The sequence below is a fragment of the Eptatretus burgeri genome, chromosome 16 (assembly GCF_056783735.1).
Source record: "Eptatretus burgeri isolate ZD-2024b chromosome 16, Ebu_testis_v1, whole genome shotgun sequence".
Classification (NCBI taxonomy): Eukaryota; Metazoa; Chordata; class Myxini; order Myxiniformes; family Myxinidae; genus Eptatretus; species Eptatretus burgeri.
In genome coordinates this window covers 20,630,559-20,655,566 of record NC_140976.1, presented here as the reverse complement: position 1 = coordinate 20,655,566, position 25,008 = coordinate 20,630,559, and the positions used below count along the sequence as shown (strand labels likewise).

The window sequence follows — 25,008 nt, the reverse complement described above, 5'->3', positions numbered from 1 at the left end:
TTAATGATATTGCATCTTGTTCTTGAGCACACCATGATATCGCGTGTTCTCTTTAAGCACACCGTAATAATGCTTCTTCCTGAACACACCACGATATTGTCTCTTTTCGAGCACACAACACTATATTGTGTTTCATTATCGAGCACATAATGATATTGCATCTTGTTCTTGAGCACACCATGATATCGCGTGTTCTCTTTAAGCACACCGTAATAATGCTTCTTCCTGAACACACCACGATATTGTCTCTTTTCGAGCACACAACACTATATTGTGTTTCATTATCGAGCACATAATGATATTGCATCTTGTTCTTGAGCACACCATGATATCGCGTGTTCTCTTTAAGCACACCGTGATAATGCTTCTTCTTGAACACACCACGATATTGTCTCTTTTCGAGCACACGACACTATATTGCGTTTCATTATCGAGCACTTAATGATATTGCATCTTGTTCTTGAGCACACCATGATATCGCGTGTTCTCTTTAAGCACACCGTAACAATGCTTCTTCTTGAGCACACCACGATATTGTCTCTTTTCGAGCACACAACACTATATTGTGTTTCATTATCGAGCACATAATGATATTGCATCTTGTTCTTGAGCACACCATGATATCGCGTGTTCTCTTTAAGCACACCGTAATAATGCTTCTTCCTGAACACACCACGATATTGTCTCTTTTCGAGCACACGACACTATATTGTGTTTCATTATCCAGCACATAATGATATTGCATCTTGTTCTTGAGCACACCATGATATCGCGTGTTCTCTTTAAGCACACCGTAATAATGCTTCTTCCTGAACACACCACGATATTGTCTCTTTTCGAGCACACAACACTATATTGTGTTTCATTATCGAGCACATAATGATATTGCATCTTGTTCTTGAGCACACCATGATATCGCGTGTTCTCTTTAAGCACACCGTGATAATGCTTCTTCTTGAACACACCACGATATTGTCTCTTTTCGAGCACACGACACTATATTGCGTTTCATTATCGAGCACTTAATGATATTGCATCTTGTTCTTGAGCACACCATGATATCGCGTGTTCTCTTTAAGCACACCGTAACAATGCTTCTTCTTGAGCACACCACGATATTGTCTCTTTTCGAGCACACAACACTATATTGTGTTTCATTATCGAGCACATAATGATATTGCATCTTGTTCTTGAGCACACCATGATATCGCGTGTTCTCTTTAAGCACACCGTAATAATGCTTCTTCCTGAACACACCACGATATTGTCTCTTTTCGAGCACACGACACTTTCTTGTATTTCATTATCCAGCACATAATGATATTGCATCTTGTTCTTGAGCACACCATGATATCGCGTGTTCTCTTTAAGCACACCGTAATAATGCTTCTTCTTGAACACACCACGATATTGTCTCTTTTCGAGCACACAACACTATATTGCGTTTCATTATCGAGCACATAATGATATTGCATCTTGTTCTTGAGCACACCATGATATCGCGTGTTCTCTTTAAGCACACCGTAATAATGCTTCTTCTTGAACACACCACGATATTGTCTCTTTTCGAGCACACGACACTATATTGCGTTTCATTATCGAGCACATAATGATATTGCATCTTGTTCTTGAGCACACCATGATATCGCGTGTTCTCTTTAAGCACACCGTAATAATGCTTCTTCTTGAGCACACCACGATATTGTCTCTTGTTCTCGAGCACATAATTGTTATTGCGTCTTACGCTGAAACGCACAATGATATTGCCTCTACTTGAACACACAACGATATTCCATCTTGTTCTTGAGCACGCCATCATATTGTATCATTTTGAGCACACGCTAGTATTGTATCTTGTCTCGAACACAGAGCAATATTGCATCTCGTGTTCGATTATTGAAATTTCGGAACTTTATATCAACACTGTCCCGAATGTTTTGTGACTATAAAAAAATATATAGGAGAAAAATATATCAAGCGTGGTAAGGGGTAATGATGCAGGCTAATGTAAATCAAATAGAATTGAAGATGAAGGAGCAAATTAAGAGTAATTTGAGAACGATATATATGTATATGTGTATATATATATATATATATATATATATATATATATATATATATATATATATATATATATATATATATATATATATTTTGCAAATACGTCTGTCATGCTAGTGTGTTTTGGAAGTCGTCACCTTGGGAGCCATTCCATCTGTAAGCAGATCGGTCAGCCAGCTATGACCATGGCAGGAATTCCTTTCACTATCTGACATTCACAATCATTTGTGATGCATTGATTTTGTCGATATGCCTTTCATTCACCAAGGCAGTGACAGAACCAGCGACCGCTAGATTGCCTATTTGTTTGCAATTGAGATAGCGGGAAAAGGTTGGTCATGTTTGCGTCTCTGCTTTTTAGTGTTTACCTTTCATCTCCATCCACTTGCTCAAAGCCATTATAAACCGTCAATCCAGCATGATAAAGCATTTTTAAAGTGCTCCTTTATGACTTTTTGGGGGGGGTATTGCCCCATTACATAATTCCTTTCTTAAAGATGGCTTCTTCCACTCTCTCACACACACACACACACACACACACACACACACACACACACACACACACACACACACACACACACACACACACACACACACACTTGCAAACAGCCTTGCCACGGATGCAGTGCCTCTATTACCATTACATTGGTGCTCATTTTGCCGACCTCAGAAGGATGACAGGCTGAGTCAACCCCACCTGGTGTTAATTCAATGGAAGACGGGGCTCAAACTCAGAACCCGAGGATCCCAAGCCTGCCACCCCCAACTTCTTAGCCAATGCCAGGCTTCGTTTCTTCCTTACCATCACCGTTGCATCTGACATATAATTAATGCTCATCCCATTCCGTGTCATTTTCCAGTTCTAAATAAAACTCGACATTCAAAGTAAGTTACACTGTGTGTGCATTTGCAACGAAGGAAATGCAAAGCGCAGACCACATAATTGAGAGGTAATTCCCTTCATTAGTGGAGCTACCAAACATCACAAGAAGCCAAAATCCAATGTGCTGGGAACTTGCGACGGAGAAATAGAGCCATTCGCCTCGGATACGCTACCGGTTGCAATCGAGTCATTTGTGCATTTGCTGTACAATGCTGCAACATTGGTCCACAGACTTTATTTTGCAAGGATAAATATGATCCGAGGAGTTTTGTAAGTATCTAAGATGTTGTCCACCGCAAGCGTTTTACAAAAAATGCATTTTGGCAGCTGTAAGAGGTTTGAGTCGTGGTAAGAACTTACCGCAAGTGTTTTCATCTGTCCCGTGAGAGGCACTCTCTTGGCGTGTTGTAAGCCGGTAATGGGCGAGCCAATTTTCTGCTCGGCAAATAGGTGCAAAGTGTGAGTACAGCATAGGAAATAAGAGCAAGGTGTTGTGTAAATCTAAAAGTGTTCTCTTTTGTTGTTGTTGTTGTTGTTGTTGTGCACCGAGTCCTCAGGGTGACAATTGCAACAACAACTAAAACAGCACTCAGTAAAGCACATTTCTCCGCCAGGCTGAAAAAATTATATTTTGTATCCCACTGATAGGCTAGATCTGGATCTGAACCAAAATCTATTTGGCTTGTTATTGTCACCTGACCATCTCATCCACCTGATTTTGTCATAACTTGTCCACAACGTTTTGAGACATGGTACTATATCTTGTTTTTGGTCCTACCTTTCAATGGTGAAGAATCACGGAAAAAATGATCACATCCAGATTTTCACCAAAATCAAATCAATTCGTCCTTCTCACACACCCAACCTGTCCACCAAGTTTCGTCCGAATCCGTCCACAACCTTTAAATATATCCTGTTTAAAGACAAACAAATAGCCAAACAGACAGGGGTGAAAACATAACCTCTGTGCACCTTCTGTGGCGGAGGTAACGACAACAACAAAAAAAACTGCAAGCACCTGTCAATGGTCATGCTGATAATGAATGTAGCATTGGCATTCGTTTCGGTTGAAGATTGCATTGATTCACATGTACATGAATCTTAATCTAACCTTGGTGTGAAACTTTTTGACTCCAATCGACTTTTTCTTCATGTTCGATCTCGTCTCTTGCAGGAAGTGTTAAGCTGGGGGCAACCATCGTCGATTCTTTGGACACCTTGCACATCATGGGGCTGAGGAAGGAATTTCAGGAAGGAGCCGCGTGGGTACGACAGCATCTGGATTTTGACCTTGTAAGTGCAACCTGTTCTGCCTGCGCTAATCTTGAAAGACAACCTCGTGTTGTTGCAGGACGAAACGCTTTCAGCCGCATAGCATCTTGCAGTTTAAAGTTTGTGTTTCCTCTCTGAGGCTTGTTTTTACACATACACCTTCAAAACATGGTTTGCCACTTTTTTGTGTGGAAGATCAGTCAAATCGGTTTCACTTTGACCAAACACACTTTCACCAAACCAAACACACGGTTACCGTACTGACATGTTATGCAGTTTCTTAAATTTCTTCATGGAAATAAAACACCAGTGAGTGGTTGGCATAGTTGAACTGTAGTTAAATCTTTGCTGAGTGTGTTGAGCTTGGAATGACGGATGGAAGGTTGCCCCCCACCGCTCACTTCCAATCTCCCAAACTCTTCCTCCTCTCCCTTACTGAACATATGACATCACTTCCAGGCAGGTCTCATGGCTCAGCAGAAAACATGATGCTTTCAAGCTATCTAATGCATTAAAGGACAACTTAAGGGTTCTTAACCCGTGTTGTAAATCAAAGCAATGTAGAATTGAGTATGATGAACACAAACAACGCAAATGAGTGCATAAGCACAGTGGCCATGCGAGTCGGACCAACATAACTAAACAACCATCGTTTTGAAATGAACCGTCAGGAACGCGTTTGGTGAGGCCGAGCAGTTAGCTTTCTGACATTGCTGCACAGTAATTCGAGCACCCTTAGGGGGTGAAAATCGGTGGGGTTATTATTATGATGTATGGAGCATGCTTTAAGAGAAAAGGGCTCGCTGAGAAAGGGCTTAGCTTAAAGAGATTAGCACGAGGATCACATGTCAGACAGGTGTGAAGTTATTGATGTCGCTTTGAACACAAGCTCTGCCCGAGTGTTAACAAGGTCAACGCCTCATACAGCCTCGGCACCATCCCCCATCGCCGGCAGGTTTATCATTGTTATTAATCATCGCACATGGATTGCAGAACCATAAACACGAACCAAAAGCCCATCATCAAACTCGATTAAATGCATTTCACACAAAACTGTTTATTTTGGGACATTTAATTCAAATTGATCCTCTTGTGGCATTTTAAAATATTGCATGGCAGGCTTGTGTTAAGATCGACTTGCTTGTGTTTTCGCTGGAACGGAGAAGCTTTAACGTCAATATAATTCAAGGAGTTTGTTAATCAGCTCTTATGAAGCACATATTCTGCAAAAAAAAAAAACATTTTATGACAAGAATATAATGACAATGACAAACACATCGTCTTTATCCGCATGTTCATCAGAAATAAAAGTGGTGTATTGCTCGCACTTATTTCTGGGGTTAAACGATTGCTCTTCTGGTGTTTCTTGCAATGTAAGGATGTGAGTGGGGGAGAGTGAAAAAGAAAGGAAGAACACTGACAGTTTTGGAGACGAATGATAAACATTCCATAGAGTGCAAGATGAACAAACGAATTAGTGCTGGAAGAAATTGGACCACCATGTACATTTGAAGCGCTGACGTGAAAACAAAAACAGTCATACTTTGGGAACATCATGTGTGCGGAAAAAGGAAAGTCTGGTGAAGTCATTCTGGGTAAGCCTGAGGGAAGAAGAAGAAGAAGAAGAAGGTCAGATCAGGTATGGGATGCGCCAGAGCAGCGTGTCGCTGCATCCACTTTCTGCCAGTACTCCAGGGCCTCCATCTGGCCATCCCCCAGGCAGATGCCAGGCCCATCCCCATCTCATTGAGATGCTGATCAACCTGCTGCAACAACGAGTCACGTGGTCAGCCCATTGGCCTCCTCCACTCATGAGACTCCCTTTACTGAGAGAATCTGGTGAGCAACATCAGCGTCAGGAAAATGAGCCACATGTCCATATAGCCGAAGCTGATGCTCACGGACTATGCAGGTAACAAATCTCATTTGAGTCTCTCTCAGCAACCCCTCGTTGGACACAAAGTCCGACCAGCGATAGCCAAAGAATCTCCGCAGAGACCTGGTACCAAAGGAATTGTCTCCGTCTCACATCCCTGGTCAGATTCCAAGTCTCACTTCCATAGAGCAAGACTGGAAGCACCAAGGACCTGAAGACTCGGACTTTCGTCTTCCCGCACAGGTACCGGCAGCGCCACACCCCCATTATCCAGTGAATCCATGACTCCCCAGGCCCGACCCAGATGTCTGTTGACCTCTGACTCACAGCCAGCAGAGACATGAATATCACTGCCAAGGTAAGTGAATCTCTCCACAACCTCAACATCCTCACCACAAACAGGCACAGACAGACAACAGCATCCAATATGTCATTGAAATCCTGGATTTTAGTTATGACCCAAGAAACCCGTAATCCCAGCAGCTCTGACTCCTCATTCAGCACCTCGAGGGCCCCCAAAAGGATATCTAAAGTCTCTGCAATGATGACTGCATCATCTGCGAAATCAAGGTCAAAGATCTTGATATTCCCAAATGATGCACCACAGCTTGATCTCTCCGACATCTTCCCCTGAATCCAGTCCATACAAGTGCTGAAAAGTGTCGGGGCCAGTGCACACCCCTGATGAACTCCAGTAACAACTGGAAATAAGTCGGAGATTGTACCACCACATCTCACAGCACTCTCAGTACCAGAGTAGAGTTCAGACATCAGATCGATCAGTTTTGGTGGCACCCCACGAAAACCAAGAATCCTCCAGACGGCATGCCAATTGACTGAATTGAATGCTTTGCAGAGGTTTTCAATATAGGCTGCAAGCAGCCCCTGCCGAAACTCTCGTCTGAGTTTGGTGAGGACCCGAAGAGCAAGGATACGCTCAATCGTTGACCTCTTTGGTGTAAAGACTGACTGCTCTGGACGCTGGTGCTCAAGCAGATGGTGGCGAACCCTATCAAGAATTATCTAAGCAAAGACCTTGCCCGGCACTGAGAGCAGCTTCACCCCTCAGTAGTTGTTGCAGTCTTGGCGATCACCCTTCCCTTTCCAGAGAGGAACAACAAGGCCCCTCTTCCAGTCAGTTGGGATGATGCCTGTGTTCCAGCTAGAGCACAGAACTGCATGCAACAACAGGAGTGCAGTTTTTCACCAGCCTTGAGAAGTTCAGTATGGATCCCTGGAGCTTTACCCCATTTGAACCGGTTTACCACGGTCTGTGTTTCCACAAATGAAGGTGGACCACAGTTGATTGGAGGGTCAGCAATAGGGATAACAACACCCCTGACATCCAACTCGACAGCTGGTGGATCAGCCTGGTACAACAGCTCAAAGTAACCGGCCCAGCGGGCCTTCACTTCGGACTCCTCTGTCAAGAGCCTACCACCCTCTGCTCTAACTGCAGTACACCGAGGGTTGGGCTTGGATGAGCACAATGCATGAATTCCCCTATAAGCAGGAGGAGAATCACGTGACCACAGGTGATGCTCTACCCCCTCAAGGATTGCTCGCACATCGGCCTCCTTGTCCACCCTGAGCGCACGTACAGTTTTATGCGTCAGCTCCCTGAACAGCTCAGCTCTGCCATTCAGCCTGGCCCTGCGACTCTGGTCAATGGTATCCATTGTCCCTTGAGAGACAAAATTCTTCTTTGCCCTTTGGTGAATTCCAAGACATCCACCGGCAACATAAAGGACCGTGGTCTTGAAGGCACTTCACAACTCTTCAGGATCTTCCAAAGCACCCAGACCCCCCAAATCTCAACTCAGCCTGTTCGTAAACTCCTCAGCTGCCCTCTCATCCTTGAGCTTGCCAACATCCAGCCTAGGCTGGGATGGTACTATTCTCCTGGATTTAAGGTGCAACTTAAGAGTTTCTACAACAATCCCGTGGTCAGTATTGAGAAACTGAGTACACCGGTAGACCCTGCAGTTCTGGATCATCCTCCAGCGACCATCAACGAGGACATGGTCAATCTCCTTTGCCGCACTGCCAGCGTTGGAATACAAAGTCCAGCGATGAACTTGTGGGTGCTGAAACCATGAACCAGCTACCCTAAGTCCATGACTTCTTGCAAAGTCAAGGAACTTAGTACTATTCAGGCTCACAGTTCCAGACCCATGGGGACCAACACGCATCTCATAACCATCCCTATCAGTTCCAGTCGATGCATTGAAATCCCCCAAGACTAAAAGTGTGTCTCGTCTGGGGCACTGATCGACCACAGACTCGAGCGTGGCGTAGAATGTGTCCTTCACGGTGAGGTCACTCGCCTCAGTCGGAGCATAAACAGAGACCAGGAAAATGACACCGAAGGCCTTAGTTATTTTATAACTTGGTTTACACAGTTCTTCAGATAAAATGTAGGGTCGGTAGGTCAAAATATAAATATAAATATGCTGTAATTTTAATTTTTATAAATTATATATTTTTATGATTTTTTTCGGATTTTCCATGGAAAAGACAAGGGAAGGTGGGGGGAAAACAAATATAAATCCTGGACCAGGAGGATCTAAGAAGACATTGAAGATGGAAGACCATTCAAATGCAGGATGCCCATGTTCACTGTATCATCTGATGTGAAAAACAATAAAGGATTAAAACTTGTTTTTACAATATAGTCTGGCATGTTTTTCTTATAGAAACCTGTTGGATCATCAAACAAATGGAAACAATGCTGAAAAAATTACTGTTTAAGTCATAGATGTGTGCGTGCACACCAGTGCATAGTGCTGGATATGATTTTTAAAACGGTGTCCACTTGGAGTCAACACGCTCAAAACGGTCAAACAGGGCCATAACCAGCTCTTACTTTTAAGTGGGCATCTGATCGTACCATCTCCCCATCCCCATGAGCACATCAAAGGCTGATTTCTGGTCCGTTGAAAGCTGAATATCAGCATCTCGCAGGGAAACTTTGACATACTTGTATTGGCACCAAAATCTTTCAATACAAACAGCGGTGTATAACTTTCGATGGAAACAGAATCGGCACGATCGAGAGGAGCCTGCGAATCATCCCTGCTGCTGCACTGAATTGATGTAATAGTCCGGCCAGAATATTTGTCGTCAAGATGTTGCGTGATTAAATCACCAATACAGTCACTCGAATTTATACTGCTGACATACTTCTTAACAATCACTTTCGCCCCAGAAACCACAGTCGATCTGAACCACGCTGGCCACTGCTCAGACGCCATGTCCGAAGACGTCTGCGCAGTTTGGTTAAAGGGGACTCGGAATTTTGGCGCACACGCGAAATTATATTTTGAAAATAAATGCCGACATTTACATTTCGTGTTTTGAAACTTTTGCACCTTCGGCGGAAAATTTATAAATATAAAAGGCTAAAAATGTGTTTTATATTTATATCTCATTTTCAGCAAATATACCATCGGCGGATCCGTAAACCAAGTTATAAAATAACTAAGGCCTGAGGAGTGATGAATTATTTTTCTCATAATATGCTCGTTGACCGGTGTTACCTCGATTATCATTGAAGTCAGTTTATTTGACACAGCTACAACAACTCATTGGGCATGGTAACCATCAGAGTGACCAGATCAATAGTAGGTGTAACCACCCACCATTATCTCGCCGCAATCCGGTCTCCGAACCTCAGAGAGTGCTGCAATACCGATGTCCAAACGCTTGAACTCAGATGATAACAGAGACAGGTGATCAACCTCTCTTAGGGATAGGACATTCCAGGCACCTACCCGACGGGACCGCCTCAGGTTAACCCAAGGACACCACCATCTGGTGGACGACACCTCAGCACCACTCCGACACACTCTCCTGCAATCTGACCCAGGAATGTTACCCCGTGGTTTCCCTCCTGTCATCAAAGATTGGGGGTCCCGAAGGCTTTGCCCCGATCCTTTCATCCGGTGAGCTGCCCTGCGAAAGGAAGCTGCACAGGAGGTACTCCCACGGAGTGGGTTTTCAGATTTCTTTGCGTTTTTGTGTTTTGCGGAATGAAGGGTTTTACAGTGGCCGGAGTTCAAATCCTGCCACCAACCTCCTAATAAGAAGTAACCCAACTGCAGGAGGATGTCCGCAGACACAGTTGGGCACTCGATATGGATGGCCGTTGGCTCACAAGGAGCTCCTCCGCCCTTTGACAGGTTTTGTTTTTAATCCTGCTGGGTGTCCATATCCAAACACCCTCTTCACCAGAAGATCTGGTTGGGGAGATAGTTTAGTCGCCGCCAACCCGACCATGGAACAGGTCAGTACAGGTTTACGTGGTATCTGTAGCAAGTCAAAGATCTGATCTGGCCTGACCTGACAAGGAAGAAGAAGAAGAAGAAGCAGCAAACATTGTATGCACTGGGTGGATGGGGTAAAAGCTGCAACCAAGCTTTCTCTGCTCAAGCTTCAGGAAGCAGTGCAAGATGGGGATGTTTGGAGAAATCTAATCATGAATGTAACCAGAAGTCAGTGACAACTTGACAGAACAAGATAACTGCATAACCTCTTGGTCTTGTAAAGAATGCTTGCCCAACAGACTTTTGTCACTTCATTCTATTCTATTGGGACCATACTCTGTACAGCATCACTGCTGCAGTCTTCTGGGATATTGGGCACAATCCTGGACAGGTCACCACTCCAACACAGGATACTCAAATGGCTCAATCATCCTAACAAGCTGGGACTCATTTTGCCAACCTCAGAAGGATGACAGGCTGAGTCAACCCCACCTGGTATTACTTTAACGGTTGAGCAGGATCCCAAGCCTACCACCCTAACCAATTAAGTCAACACCAGGAATTCATTTGCTGCCTCATGAAGAATTATATTCTGTGTTCAATGATCTTTCGTAATATCTTGCTGACATGTGAAATCAAAGCCATGATTCGGTTATTTGAACATTCTCTTACTTCCCCTTTCTCTGGCCATGGTATGGAGACTGACTACTTCCACCTTTTAGGCCACACAATCTTGTTCCAGATTTGTGTACAGATAACGATTGAAATTTTGATTGCCTCTTACGCAACTACATTAAATAGTTATATTGGAATTTTGTCGGCACCTGATGCTTTTCCATTTTGTAGCTCTTTCAGCGCCTCAGATTCTATCACTATTGGTTCTTGCTCATATTATTTTTCTTCGAAGGTTGCTATCATATTGCCATCTCGTTTGTATAGAGTTTTGGGATAGTCCTTCCATCTTTCTTTCACCTGTGTTTCTTCTGACCAATCTTTTCCTGTTATACTTTTGAGGACCCCAATCCTCGACCTAAATGTTCCTATGATCCCTCTGATCTTTTCAAAAGGATCTCTTGTATTTCCAGCTCTCTTGTCATTTTCTATCTCTCTCTATGCATGCCTCTGAAATATTTATTTGTCTTTCTAAATTTGTCGTTGGAAGTCGGCATTTAGCCGCTTATTGTCCTCTCTTGATGCACCTTTGGTTTTCATCTCTCTTCTTCTGTCTGCAATATTTATTGCCTCTTCTGACAGCCATTTGTTCTTCTTATTTCCACTTGCCTTTGGGATGTTGTTTTTGGCCTTTTCTTTTGCAATGTCATCAACCTTTTGCCCCAACTTGTCTGGCAATCTGTCAACCATGTCCTACTCTGTAAAATGTGTTTTTGTTTTTTTTTAACCTGTATTGCATATTGTTTAGATATGTTTTCAATGTCATATCTAGTCTGAGTTTGGGGGTTTTTTTCATCTTTTTCAATCTTATTCATAGCTTTATAGCCACAAGAAGTTCACAATCTGTCCCACAGTATGTGCCTGGCCGTGTGTTGAAAGGTTGCACAGTACTTATTCATCTTGTATCGATTAGAATGGAATGTGTATGTATGTATGTATGTATGTATGTGTGTATATATATATATATATATATATATATATATATATATATATATATATATATATGTATATATATATGAGCAATATGGAGATCTAGATATATGTGTCATTTTAACTTCAATATTTTGTTGGATTTGAATTTGACGAAATACAGAGAAGTCGGACAACTTTCAATGGGAGTACACGTACAAAGGACCACTGCCTAATGGCAGCTCGGGATGCTACAATAATGTACCTTATGGAGTGATATAAAGGATTTTCTTGATCACTGTTATGTGTTCAATCTGAGTGAATATAAAATGAAACGAAATGAACATATTTGTTTCATAACTATCCATCCAAAAGCGGATACGCAGGATCAGCTGGAAAAGAGACCCATGTGATACCAACACCCGGGGGAAAGCTGTGCTTTGCTCAAACGCTGACAAAGATTGGACAAGTGCGAGACAAAATGAAGAGTTTCACAAAAGGCTGTCAGTCCAATTGGATTCAGCAATTTTTGGGCCAAGTAGTAAAGCTGCCGCTTGTTTGCCTCATTGCATTGAAAAGACCTTGAGAGAGAAACTCTTGACGCCTGTCCGACTGTGAATGCGGTTGCCAGACACTAACGTATTTCCAATGAGTTATTGCGACGTAACACATTTCATTTTATGCAGCGAGTGACAAAATGCAGTCTTCTGTTGGAGTTAGCCAACCGACTTCCGTCGAAATGACTTGGAAATGGACTTGGCAGCGTCACGTGCAGATTAGTGAGTGCACAAAATTGCATCATGGGGAGATTAGAGGCAGACACTGAGAAGCTTTAAAGCATGGAGAATGATTTGTCAAATTCCCCCGCAGGAGCGCACAATCCCACCAAGCACTAGGAATGAGGATTACAGTCTGCAACCTCTTCGTGCTCGTTCGGGGTACATATCCAATGGGAGTTTCTCATCAGGATGTTGATGATGGAATTGAAGGTATGAAGTTGATTTGGTAGTCAGCCAAAAAGGGCCATCACCATCTTGATTATTACTCCCCAGAATGCAATGTGCCGAGTAATTTTGCATCACGTCAGTGTCTGAGCAAGGGATTTTAAAATTTCGCTGATTAAAATACCTTTTTGAAGCCCGAGTGCTCAATTGCTCAAAAAGCACATTTCAGCCAAAACTTTTAAATCTGCTGTCAAAAGCACTATTGCACTATTGTAAATCTCTGAACTTTTCGGAAAGCTGAATGGTTTGATTGTGTTTATCTATATTCAAAATGTGGGAAAGATACAAGATGGCAGTTTCTCATTGGACGAAATGTCTTTTTGCTTTAGTCGTCCTCGACAGGTCTCATGTTGCAACAGAGACTGGAATTGGTGATAATGTTGTGAATAATTTCAAGTGTTTGTGCGTTTCTTTGTACATTTGGTTGTTACTCTTTCACAGCCAAACCGTACCACCAACAGGCCCCAAATTTTGGGTGTACTGTAGGTACTTCAGAATCTGGGCAAGGTTTCAAGGTACCGCCCGTTGGCATTGAAGGCTGATTTCAGGCCACCAAAGGCCGCTTGTATAATGTATATATTTTCAGTGTCCAACATGTAATGTGCCGGAACCCCTACGTAGTTTTTCCCCATGCAGCACCGGCTACCCAGACTCGTATAAACATCGAAGGTTTTTAATCGAAGATGCGACTTCTCGATTGAGAGCAGCACACACACGTATGCTGGATGCATGGCATTGTGCGATTCTTCTCGTTAGCATCATCAGTGTTGAAAATTTGTTCATTGTACAATCATTCATGCAGCAAGAAACTTCTTATTCTTTTTGTTTTTTCTTTCTCACTATTCACGTACTATGCCCCACTCAACTCACGTTCCCTTTTGTCCGCCATCGATCATTTGCCCTTGGCTGTCTCAGCCTGTCGTTCTCGGCTGGTAACGTACCTCTTACATTTTTGCAATCTTCTCTCAAGGGGGTGTTTAACATTGTTTCTGCCGAGGTCTTCAATTCCCACTCTGTGAGAAACTCTTTCGTCATTTGACGCCAAAGCTTCGATTCTCACGCAATTGTCTCTATTTCCATTAAACATAGCAATTCAATATGCTTAATCTCCTTTTCCAGCCCCGGAGATAATTAACTTTCATTTTCTGTCAAGGTTATGATGGAAAACGTTCAAGATTATTGTGCAACCTCTATACCCAAGCACAGACCGGAGAATCATATCAAACCCACCTTTGGTCTGTGCTTCCAAGGAAAAGCACCATGTCGTGCACAGATTCCCATCAGCTACACTTTGTATGGGGATGACAAACATCATTTATTTTTTTGTTTTCCAGTTTACAGGCAGACAGCTTTAATTCTCTCAGTGGGGGTGAGGAAGTGGTGGAAATCAAACGTGGAGTGTTTTCAGAAACGCAGGGAAAGGCCTTATTTTCTGAAGCGATGCAGCACCAAGAGAGAGGGCCTCACCAAAAAAGTAATTTGAATAATAAAACTGAGGGTGGAAGCAAAGACGAAGCAAAAGTATTGGCTCTGGATGTGACAGCATTCAAGAATTGCTTTGTCAAATCTCTGAAAATTGTGTGTCATCGCTTCAGCCATTATGCATTTTTGAGAGAACGAACGCGAAGTGATAAAGAATAAATAAATAATTCCTCTGCTGGTCGTGTTTTTCTCTTAGACTCGAGTTTTGAATATCGAGTTCAGAGCAAGTTATCAATTTGACCGATTCATGTCCAGGATGTATGACCTGCAAAACTTTACATCATATCAAGAGAAGCACATACACAAGCTTGCAGCTCGTCTGCAAACCAGAGCAAAACATTTTCACGTTTACTCGAGACTTTCAAATTTTAATGGTGACATATCGTCTAAAATAAAGATTTTGGTTCATTTTCCAGACTGTTTATTGTCACGATCTACTCACGTATCGTTCACTTCTTGTTCCCTTTTGTTGTTTCGTTATTACCTGTCTCTCTTGCTGATTTTGGCAATTTCTAAACATAACCTTGTGGTTTCAAAATATATATATATATATATATATATATATATATATATATATATATATATATATATATATATATATATATATATATATATATATATATATATATATATATATATATATATATATATATATATATATATATATATAAAGCCTGGTGTTGGCGCAGTGGTTAGGGCAGCAGCTTGGCATCCAAAAGGTCCTGAGTTCAAGCCCCGTTGAGCCACTGAATTAATACACCAGGGGGTTGACTCAGCCTGTCATCCTTCCGAGGTCGGCGAAATGAGTACCAGTATACTGGGCCGGTGTATACCCCGGTTAAAATAGGTGTACCATATCCCTGTGTCGTAAGAGGCGACCAGGGTTGCGTCAGGAAGGGCATCCGGCGTAAAACATGTGCCAAATCATTATGCGGATCATACGATGATCCGCTGTGGCGACCCCTAATGGGAGTAGCTGAAAGAAGAAGAAGAGATATATATATATATATATATATATATATATATATATATATATATATATATATATATATATATATATATATATATATATTGTTACGAATTCGCGCCTGCCGGCGTGCGATCGGCCACGTGTTGGCACCACGTTTAGGGTGGGGGAGGAATGGGGGCCCCCTCGGCACTATCTTAGCGCGAATGGGGGGGGGGATCATTGATGCTCAGGGAGAGGGGTATGGCTGGCTGGCCTGGATACCGCAACGAGTCGAGCGACCCCCACAACGCAACCTCGTCGCCGTCCGCCGTCTTCCCTGCAACTCCTCCGCAACTTCTCTCCAACTCTTCCCGAACTCCTCCCAGCTCAACTCATCCTCTCTCTCTCTCTCTTACTCTTCCCCACGAGTCGCTTTGTGCTCGCATCTTTATAGGACTCAGGAGGAGCCGATATGCAAATATGCGGATCAAAACACGATTGGAGGCGGGGCCACGCCACCCTCTGTTCAGCCATTGGTCGCGCAAAAAGGGGCGTGAACCTCCCTTGATCCGCATATTTGCATAAACGGACTTCACATACATGCGCTTGGAGGCGGGGCCAAGCTGCCTCGCGCTCGCCCATTCGACTGAAGGGAAGTGCGCGTGAATCATTTTGGATCCGAATTTCTCCCCCGGAAAGGCCGCCATCCGCGCTCGCGGCTCAGTGCGTTTGGCACCAATCGCCGAACGGGCCCAAGACAGCCCGACGTTCAGTGTTCACAGGTGGTGCGGTTGTTGGTTGTAAAGGAGAAAGGCGAAGGTGGTGGAGGGTTTTCTGTGGTGGTTTGATGGTTATGGTGTCGTTTGGGAATGGCGGTGAAGCGATGTTTGCGGGATGGAGTTGTGAAGGTAAAGGTAGTGGCTGTTTGTGTTGTTGGCGGCTTAATGGTCGAAAATAACAATAGAGAAAGAAAAAATGGCTAACTCAAAGCGTCGCAGCCCGGATGGATCACATAAATTCCCTCTATACAACGGGTGTGGGCTAACTTCACATGGACTTATCGAGATATCTCACCTGAGGACTCTTTATGGTGTAATGCGAATTTCCACAACCGTAACAATATATACACACACACACACAAATATATACTTCCTAGGAAATATATATTCCTACTTGGTATCAACACTGTCAAATATTTTTGATTTGCAAAAGTGACATTTAGAATAGATGAGCACATTGCTCTTAGGGTGATTGCATCACCCTCCCCCCCCACCTCCCACATCCCCTTACAGTGATACACATGCACGCACACTCACCTGTGCCATTTAGATTTTTACTGTGAGTTAACTGACACATGCAACTCAGACAACTCCTTAACCCCCTCCCCACCCCCAATAGTCCCCCCCAAAGCCTCAACCTCCCCCTTTTAACTCTGTCCCATCTTGACTCCCAACCCCAAGTCCTCACCATCCTGTAAAGGCGTTAATCCCCTCATCACTTAAAGACTTCAAACCTGTCCACACCCCACTGTAACTCCTAAACCCTACCTCTCCCCACCAAAAATTCCCAAAACACACCCCGCTAAAGTCTCAAACCCCCCCTCTTCCAAACCTGTCCCATCTTTGTTCCCCCCCCCTCCACCTCCTAACCCTGCTCCCACTCATAAAAGCAAATGGGCATTCCGACATCAAAACAGCAGAATATTTAATGCTTTCATGTGATCATCGACTTCACAGAAACCCGTCATGGTCGCCTTTTCAACTCATAATTTAAGAGAATATAGTCAGAAATAATAGCAAAATCCTGCGTAACTTCTGCGGAAAAAGCCCTGCTTGAGAGAATGCCACATAGTTATTTGAACAGTGTACAGACAACAGAATGCTGTCTTCATTGCTGATGCCTATATTCACAAGGCCCGTGACTGCAATCAGCTCAAAATCCTTTTAACTGTCACTTTGGTCATTTTACACTGAAGGGAAAACTTATAGGGCGGGCATGACAATTGTGAATATGACAGCTCTGAATATGTCTTTGACTTCGCATAGCAGTACAGTAAACTCTCAAATGTCATGGGGGTTAGGTTCCTGGAAAATGCTGCGATAGTTAAAACCATGATAGTGGAAACCAAAGGCCAATGGGAAAAGGGGAATTCAGTGCCTGGGCTTTGAGAAAATATATAGGAAGGTGGACGGCAGCCAGAAATAAACAATTCACAATTGAAATAAACATGTAAAATAAATATATAGCGTGTTGACATTGAAATGAACATGTAAATAAAATAAATACAGTATAAAATAAACAAAAACATAAAACTCTTACCTTTTAAATTTATTACAAAACAGCAAGGTGGTTGAGGGTAAACCTATTTAAGTACTCTGTCATAAATAGAAAACACAAGACATAGCTTGGGATGGCGATGATGCTGTTGGAGGGGGGAGGTTGGAGGTTAGAAAGATGTGAATGTAGAACTTGCGATGGCTGTTGGATCATCGGGAGCATGACGAAGTCGAATGCTGCATTGCCACATATAAGAAATGTAAGACGATCCTTCGCCACCTTGAACCAGAGCAGACCTTTCATCCTTGCACAGGAAGGTATAAGATGGCATCCTCTGCCAAAATAATCCTGTCTCTTCGGCGTTAAAAAACTGCTGCGGCATAAATCCCTTCGCATCAATTAGTTCCTTGAGCTACGGTGCGTAGTTTTTCGCAGCATCCATGGTCTGCCATGGTTGAACTGGAGCCTTCAGCCCCAGGTGCCTCGTGGAATTGTTGGTAAATCTGCAATGATTTCTCGCCATGTCACCAGTCCACTCAAAGGCATTTTTTTCTGTTTTGTCCTTAATCCAAACATTAAGCACTTTTTCCACCCTTTCAATAAGAGGATCACAGGGCTGGAATGAAACGTTTTATGATTTGCGGAGCAGGAATGCTTGCATGGATATTTGACTCACTTTTTTTACCACACAGTTGATTTGTTGATTCCGTAATGGCAGCCCACAGATGCCGCACTTTTATATCTTGCCAACCTATCGAACAACTTTTTGGGGGGTTTTTTTTGCACAATCTCACAACCTTTCTCTGTCTTTTGGCAAAACTAATTTTGTCCATCGTTTTACGCTTAGGTGCCCTTATTAACTGTTGTGTGTCGACTACATCTTGTATTACAGAATCTCCGATGTCATTTCCTGTTCGATGACGATTCATGATTAAACATGGGTTCTTCGGTATGCTGGTCTAATTACTACAGCTAACAGTGCGCGAGAAACAACAAAAGGCTCGTAATGGGAGGTAATCGTACATGCGGACGCAAACAATGACTCATCTCAGCTCAAAAACTGTGATTGGCCGAAATGAAATACCATGATAACTAAATCAGAACACAATAGGTTGGCTGCGATTGGTCGAAACCCGCCATATTTGAGAGTTTACTGTATGCACCAACATGGCGGCCGTAGTGTAGAAATTGTGGGTGAAGTCAGGCGATCGGTCCAACCAATGGGAGGAACCCGGATGCACATATGCGTGCACAGCTGCTTTTATGGAAGAGAAATACAGGCAACCTGACATAATCATGTGTGACGGACACAAAATGAATGCACGTACAAAACAATTTCCTTTCTAGCTGCCAACTCAACGATATGAAGCAAAGTCATAAATAACGACACAAAATGTCCAGGAACATAAATGTTCTTGGCAAGAAAGTGATGATACACAGCTACATTGATGGCCAGTTCGAAGAAGCCAAAATCGACACCGAACCGAGGGCACTAACGAGTATTCAAAAAATATCTCTGAGAAGGCAGAGAGCTTCGTCATATCTGGAGGAGATGAAGGAGCATAATCCACATTTCCAACAGAGATACAATCAGTGGAGAGAAACAAATGCAGGAAAGCCTAACCACAAGGAGTATTTTTAATCTTCAGGGTTATTTATTCGCTCACCTGGAACCTTGTTCCGGGGAGCTTATGGGATAGCGCGTCATCGTCCGTCCGTTCGTCCACAAATATTTGCAACTTCTTCTCCGAAACTACACATACGATTTCAATGAAACTTTACCACAAAGTTCATCACTGGGTATGCACCAAAATTGTTCACACTATTTTAAAAAAATTGGGGTCCAAGGAGGTGTACAGAGGGGTTGCTCCCCAAAATAGGTATTTGCTTTGTTCTCCAAAACAACACGCACAATTCCGATAAACTTGACGACTAGTTCATCACCTGTGATGTACCAAAGACTCTCCACAACACTTAAAAAGTCGTGGTCTATGGGGGCATTGCCCCCAAAAGAGGTATTTGTTTTCTTATCAGAAACTACACACACAATTCTGATGAAACTTGACTACAACCTTCATTATCCATGATGTACCAAAGTTTGTCCACACCATTAAAAAACAATCGGGGTCCAAAGGTGTCTACTGGGAGAGAGGGGGTTGACCCCCAAAATACGTATTTATTGTTTTCTTCTCAGAAACTACACATACAATTCCATTGAAACTTGACCACCACCTTCATAACCCATGATGTACTCAGATTTGGTCACGACATAAAAGAATTGGGGTCTCAGGGGGTAATGGGGGGGGGGAGGTTGCCCCCCAAAATATGTATTTGCTTTCTTCTCCAAAACCACACTCACAATTTTGACGAAACTTGACCACAACCTTCATCACCCATAATGTACCAAAGTTTGTTCACGACATTAACAAAAGTCGGGGTATATGGGGGTGTACGTGGGGAGGGGGGTTGCCACCCAAAATAGTACTTACTATAACATTGGTTCATTGGTACATTTTGCTGATTCCGTCCCATGTTGACTTCCTGATCAGTATCATTATTCTACCAGGTGAGCATCCAGGGGTATTGCCCCTATTGTTTTTTTTCGTTTGTAAAGCATATTCAACCGGAAGTCAGTTACAAGTTCAGACTGCAGGTGTGCACCAATCTCAAAGGGTCACAGTTCCGTTTCTTCTTCTACGTCCGTATGCAGCACATGGTTGTGGGGTAGCATCATTGGCTGAGTGCACAGTTGTGCCGCTGATGCAATGCCCTATGTTTTTGTTCATGGTGCCGAAATAACTCACCTACTCTTTACAAAGGCCACCATGGGATCTTTAACGTCCAGCAACAGATGCTGGCAGACGGGATTCCCGTTTACCGTCCATCCGAGGGATGGCTCATTCATTTTTTTCAACTCAGTCTGCGAAGTGTCAATGCAATAGTGTTGTAGTCGGACCGAGAATCAAATCCAGGCTAGAAAGCTCAACAGCAAGTGCACCACCTCTGCACCACCATTTCGGAAATCTCGACAATGATTTTAACTCGGGAGGAATCACAGTGCAAAAACTCCCCCAACCATCATCTCACAAGCTAGCCCGAGCAGGGCTTGTGAGATGCCAAGCTCATGACGGTTCGTTGTCAAAGATGCAGCAGATGGAAAGAGGTGGAACGGTAGATTGTAAAGCAGTTGTGGTATCATTGCAAGGTTGAAGAAGATGCTCTCAGAACCACAAAGCTTCCATCAAAACATGCTGACAGTCACCACTGCAAATGGAGAAGTCGTAGGCGGTGTGGTTGGTAGAGAGATGCCAGTCAAATGGCAGCTGTCCAAACGTTCAAGAAAACAATCATTACATCATTTCTCATAAGAGTTTTTGATCAATGAAAACCATTACCTCTTTTTTTTTTCCCCTGCACAAGTCAGTTTACGTAAAGTGTCCCCCCTCCCCCCCCCACAACCTATTTGTCACCACCTTGATGCGGCAGAGAAGAGTTAATAGTAGAGCATGGTGTTTTGATTAAATTTAAAAACTAAATCACTCCATTGCACCTCATATGTCATGAGGGAAAGAATCTTGGAACCGAGAAGTCTAATCTACAATCACTGAAGTTAGCGTATCGAGTAGGGCTTTCGGTTCGACAACAACTCTCAAGCTGGTCCTGCATGTCCTTTCATTCCCTCATGGCAGCTTTCCGTCACCATTTCATGTCGATTCATTCCTCCCTCATCAATGCAAGTGTGTTGATACTCAATGGAATTATTTTGTTTCTTTCTTTCCCTCTTGAGAGTGCACTTACATGAAAGAAATTTCAAAAACTTCTTCACATCCTTTCTTCTCCTGAAGAGACTATTTTCACTTGACACCATCATCTTGTTTTTTTTTTTTGCTGTTGTGCTTTTTAAATAAGCAACACAACCGAGATACGATACGGAAACCGATTTCAAATTTTATTTCCACATACAAGCAGAGAAGTTACACACTACTGCCTTTGAATCTCTTAATATTCTGCAGACGTGACAAAGGTCACTCATTTCCTCTTCAATCATTTCACCGATCACATTATATCAAACTCAGAGCTATTACCCAATCAGCGTCAACTGAGCCACACGAGTTTCCCAAACCATCTTCTTTGTGCATTTTCATATTGATGCTGCGATTTGAGGATCAAAGAAAAGACTTTTATTTCTTTTTACATTTCTTGAGTCATTGTCAGATGTACAAAATGTGGGAATTGTGCCAGATGCTGATGGCTTTGCTCATTGTTCAGATTGAAAGTACATTTGCAAGTTTTTAACTGGAATGGCATCGGTGGAGTGCGTGACTCCGCCAAGCTGAATGGTTTACGTTTTGCATCCCACTGATCGGCCGGATCTGCATCCGAACCTGAACCAAAATCTAATCAGCTTCTGCTTGCTCTTGTCATATACTCAACTCATCCACCAAGTTTTGTCTTAATCCGTCCACAACTTTTGAAATATGCTATAACATCGTTTTTGGCTCTTTCTCTCGATGGTAATGAATCACTTAAATATATGTATTTTTTAATCTCGTATCCATATCTGGATCATCACCAAAATTGAGTCAATTGATCGTTGTCATGCATCCAACCTGTCCAACAAGTTTCGTCCGAATCCATTCATAACTTTTTGAGATATCTTGCTCACAGACAAACAAAGGAACAGCCAAACAGAGAGGGGTGAAAACGTAACCTCCGTCCATATTCGGTGATGGAGGTAATTACAGTTCTCAAATATACAAAGATATACAGATAGAAACAAATTATGCGTGGAATGGTTGCACATTCATCACACATTTGGAAAAATCAAAGCAACAAAAAAAAGGGAATTTTTTTTTTTTTTTAATATATCAAAATTGCATCTCCAAGCTGGCCGACGTCTCGGTACCCTCTGTGGAGCTCAGTCCATTTTGAGCCACTCAGAGCTCGTTACAATATTTTAATAAGGAATTCCTTCATCTAAATTATAATGGAGTTTGGGTTCCCACTCTGAACTGATGCTGTTGCTTCCCATCTTACTCTGCTGGACGTGATAAAATCCAAGGCTCTCCAAGTTATTGGCGTCTCTCAACAGGAGGCCGAGTCTCAATGTCTTTTACTCAACCACACCAGGCAGGTTTGGTAGACTCTCAGTTTTCCATCACCTCACTTCTGGCCTCACTCTTCCTGCCCTCTCATTCCTCCATCCTCCCTCAACTCACCTAGGTTCTTCCAGAATTGCACATCCAGATATCCTCCCCAATTTGATGCTGTACACTCATCTCAATTACTTCATCCCTCTATTTCTGTGGCGTCAACTGCCTTTGTCTGTTGTCTCATGACACTTCTTCCAGGCATTAGAGAGTGCTGCCCATCATCACCACATGCATTCCACCATACCCACCCCTGTTCTTCTCTCTTTGAACCCCTCAACTTCGCCACCCCCTTTTCCTTTCGGCCACTCATCCACTAATGTGCGATGCCTTTGTTTGCATGTTCCCCCTGAGATCCTCTGCCAGTTTGTGAACCTGCTGCCCCATGTCATTTAGCTCCTCCATGAGCCGAGATTAGTGTATTTAAAAATAAACAAATAAGGTATTTACACTTTAATCCTGAAAACACTTTTCAATTTTCAGTTTAGATAAAAGAACCGGGACAAATGACGTTGCAATAGGTTTGCAAATTGCTTTCCTTTGAACCACATCATTTGTTGAATGACCTGCTTGAACAGCAACTTATTTTTGTCTGTTTCATCACAGCAGAAGATTGGAGACATTTCATGGGAAGTGCAGAGACCAAACATTTATCTTCAATTGGAGCTTTGGGTTGTGATGACATAGCGTACTGAGATCCTGCTTTGGCCAGGAAATCGCATTAGTAGTAATACTTCGTCAATGAACAACAGACAGAAGGCTCAAGGCCTGGATTAAAGGAGAGATGATAGTAGCAGTCAGATGATTCGCTCTTTTTCATCACAGTGGGAAGAAATGAAATTTCAAAAAAGCCAAAGTGCCATCAGAGTGCTGAACTATCAACACAATTGGACCGGAAAAGACTGTGGTTAACGGTGTTTCACTCTCAGCAAAATGTGAGCGCAATTAAATGTGATGGTGCCCTTCTTTGCTTCCTAATTCCCCCCAGATTGTGAGTCTGGGACAAAGGGCAATTCCTTCGCTGAAGCCTCGACCTTACAAACTCAAAGTCGCAGAGTGAAATTATTTGTTTTCACGCTCTTCAGCGGTGGCTGCCGAAGCGTCGGTGAAAAATCCGATACCCGCCATGTGTAAACACTTCATTTGTTTAGAGTGTCTCGAGGTATCGCTGGTGATGGATGTTGATCATTACCCGAGGCCTACTTTCGGTGATGCTTTGGCAACATCAATTAATTTTGATAGCCCGTTACCTGCGTATTTCTGCTAATGCCTTTCTTTGTTGAAAACATCTGCCACAATGTGAAAATCATTCCATGGAGATGGAACAACAGACCTGCAGAGCAAACTCAAATGTTCTCGGTTTTACGACCACTCTAGGAGTGGCTTGACTGAATTGTCAGGAAGCATCAGGTGAAAGCTCTGTGAGTTCCTGCCTTGGCACCTCACCGCGATGTTTGTTACCATCGCAGAATATAAGCAGTTTGGTCTTTTGAAAGTCTCCACATCTGTGCCTCATGCATTGTATTAACTTGCTGAGCTCTATGACGCAAGGTAGCTAACAATGAAAATTATGGAAGGTACATTGTATGCACGTGCGTTTGTGTGTATATATGTATGTATATATATATATATATATATATATATATATATATATATATATATATATATATATATATGTATATATATATATATATATATATATATATATATATATATATATATATATATATATATATATATATATATATATATATATATATATATATATATATATATATATATATATATGTATATATATATATATATATATATATATATATATATATATATATATATATATATATATATATATATATATATATATATATATATATATATATATATATATATATATATATATATATATATATATATATATATATATATATATATATATATATATATATATATATATATATATATATATATATATATATATATATATATATATATATATATATATATATATATATATATATATATATATATATATATATATATATATATATATATGTATATATATATATATATATATATATATATATATATATATATATATATATATATATATATATATATATATATATATATATATATATATATATATATATATATATATATATATATATATATATATATATATATATATATATATATATATATATATAT

At 42.0% G+C, this 25,008-nt stretch overlaps 1 protein-coding gene across 1 annotated transcript in view; it reads left to right on the top strand.

Annotated features, from left to right (window-relative positions):
* Positions 1 to 25,008, top strand: part of LOC147010667 (mannosyl-oligosaccharide 1,2-alpha-mannosidase IA-like) — a 506,989-nt gene that overhangs the window by 335,081 nt on the left and 146,900 nt on the right. The window contains exon 3 of the mRNA XM_085860010.1: positions 4,119 to 4,237. Coding sequence (XP_085716136.1) covers positions 4,119 to 4,237 — 119 coding nt within the window. The remainder of the gene's footprint in view (positions 1 to 4,118; positions 4,238 to 25,008) is intronic.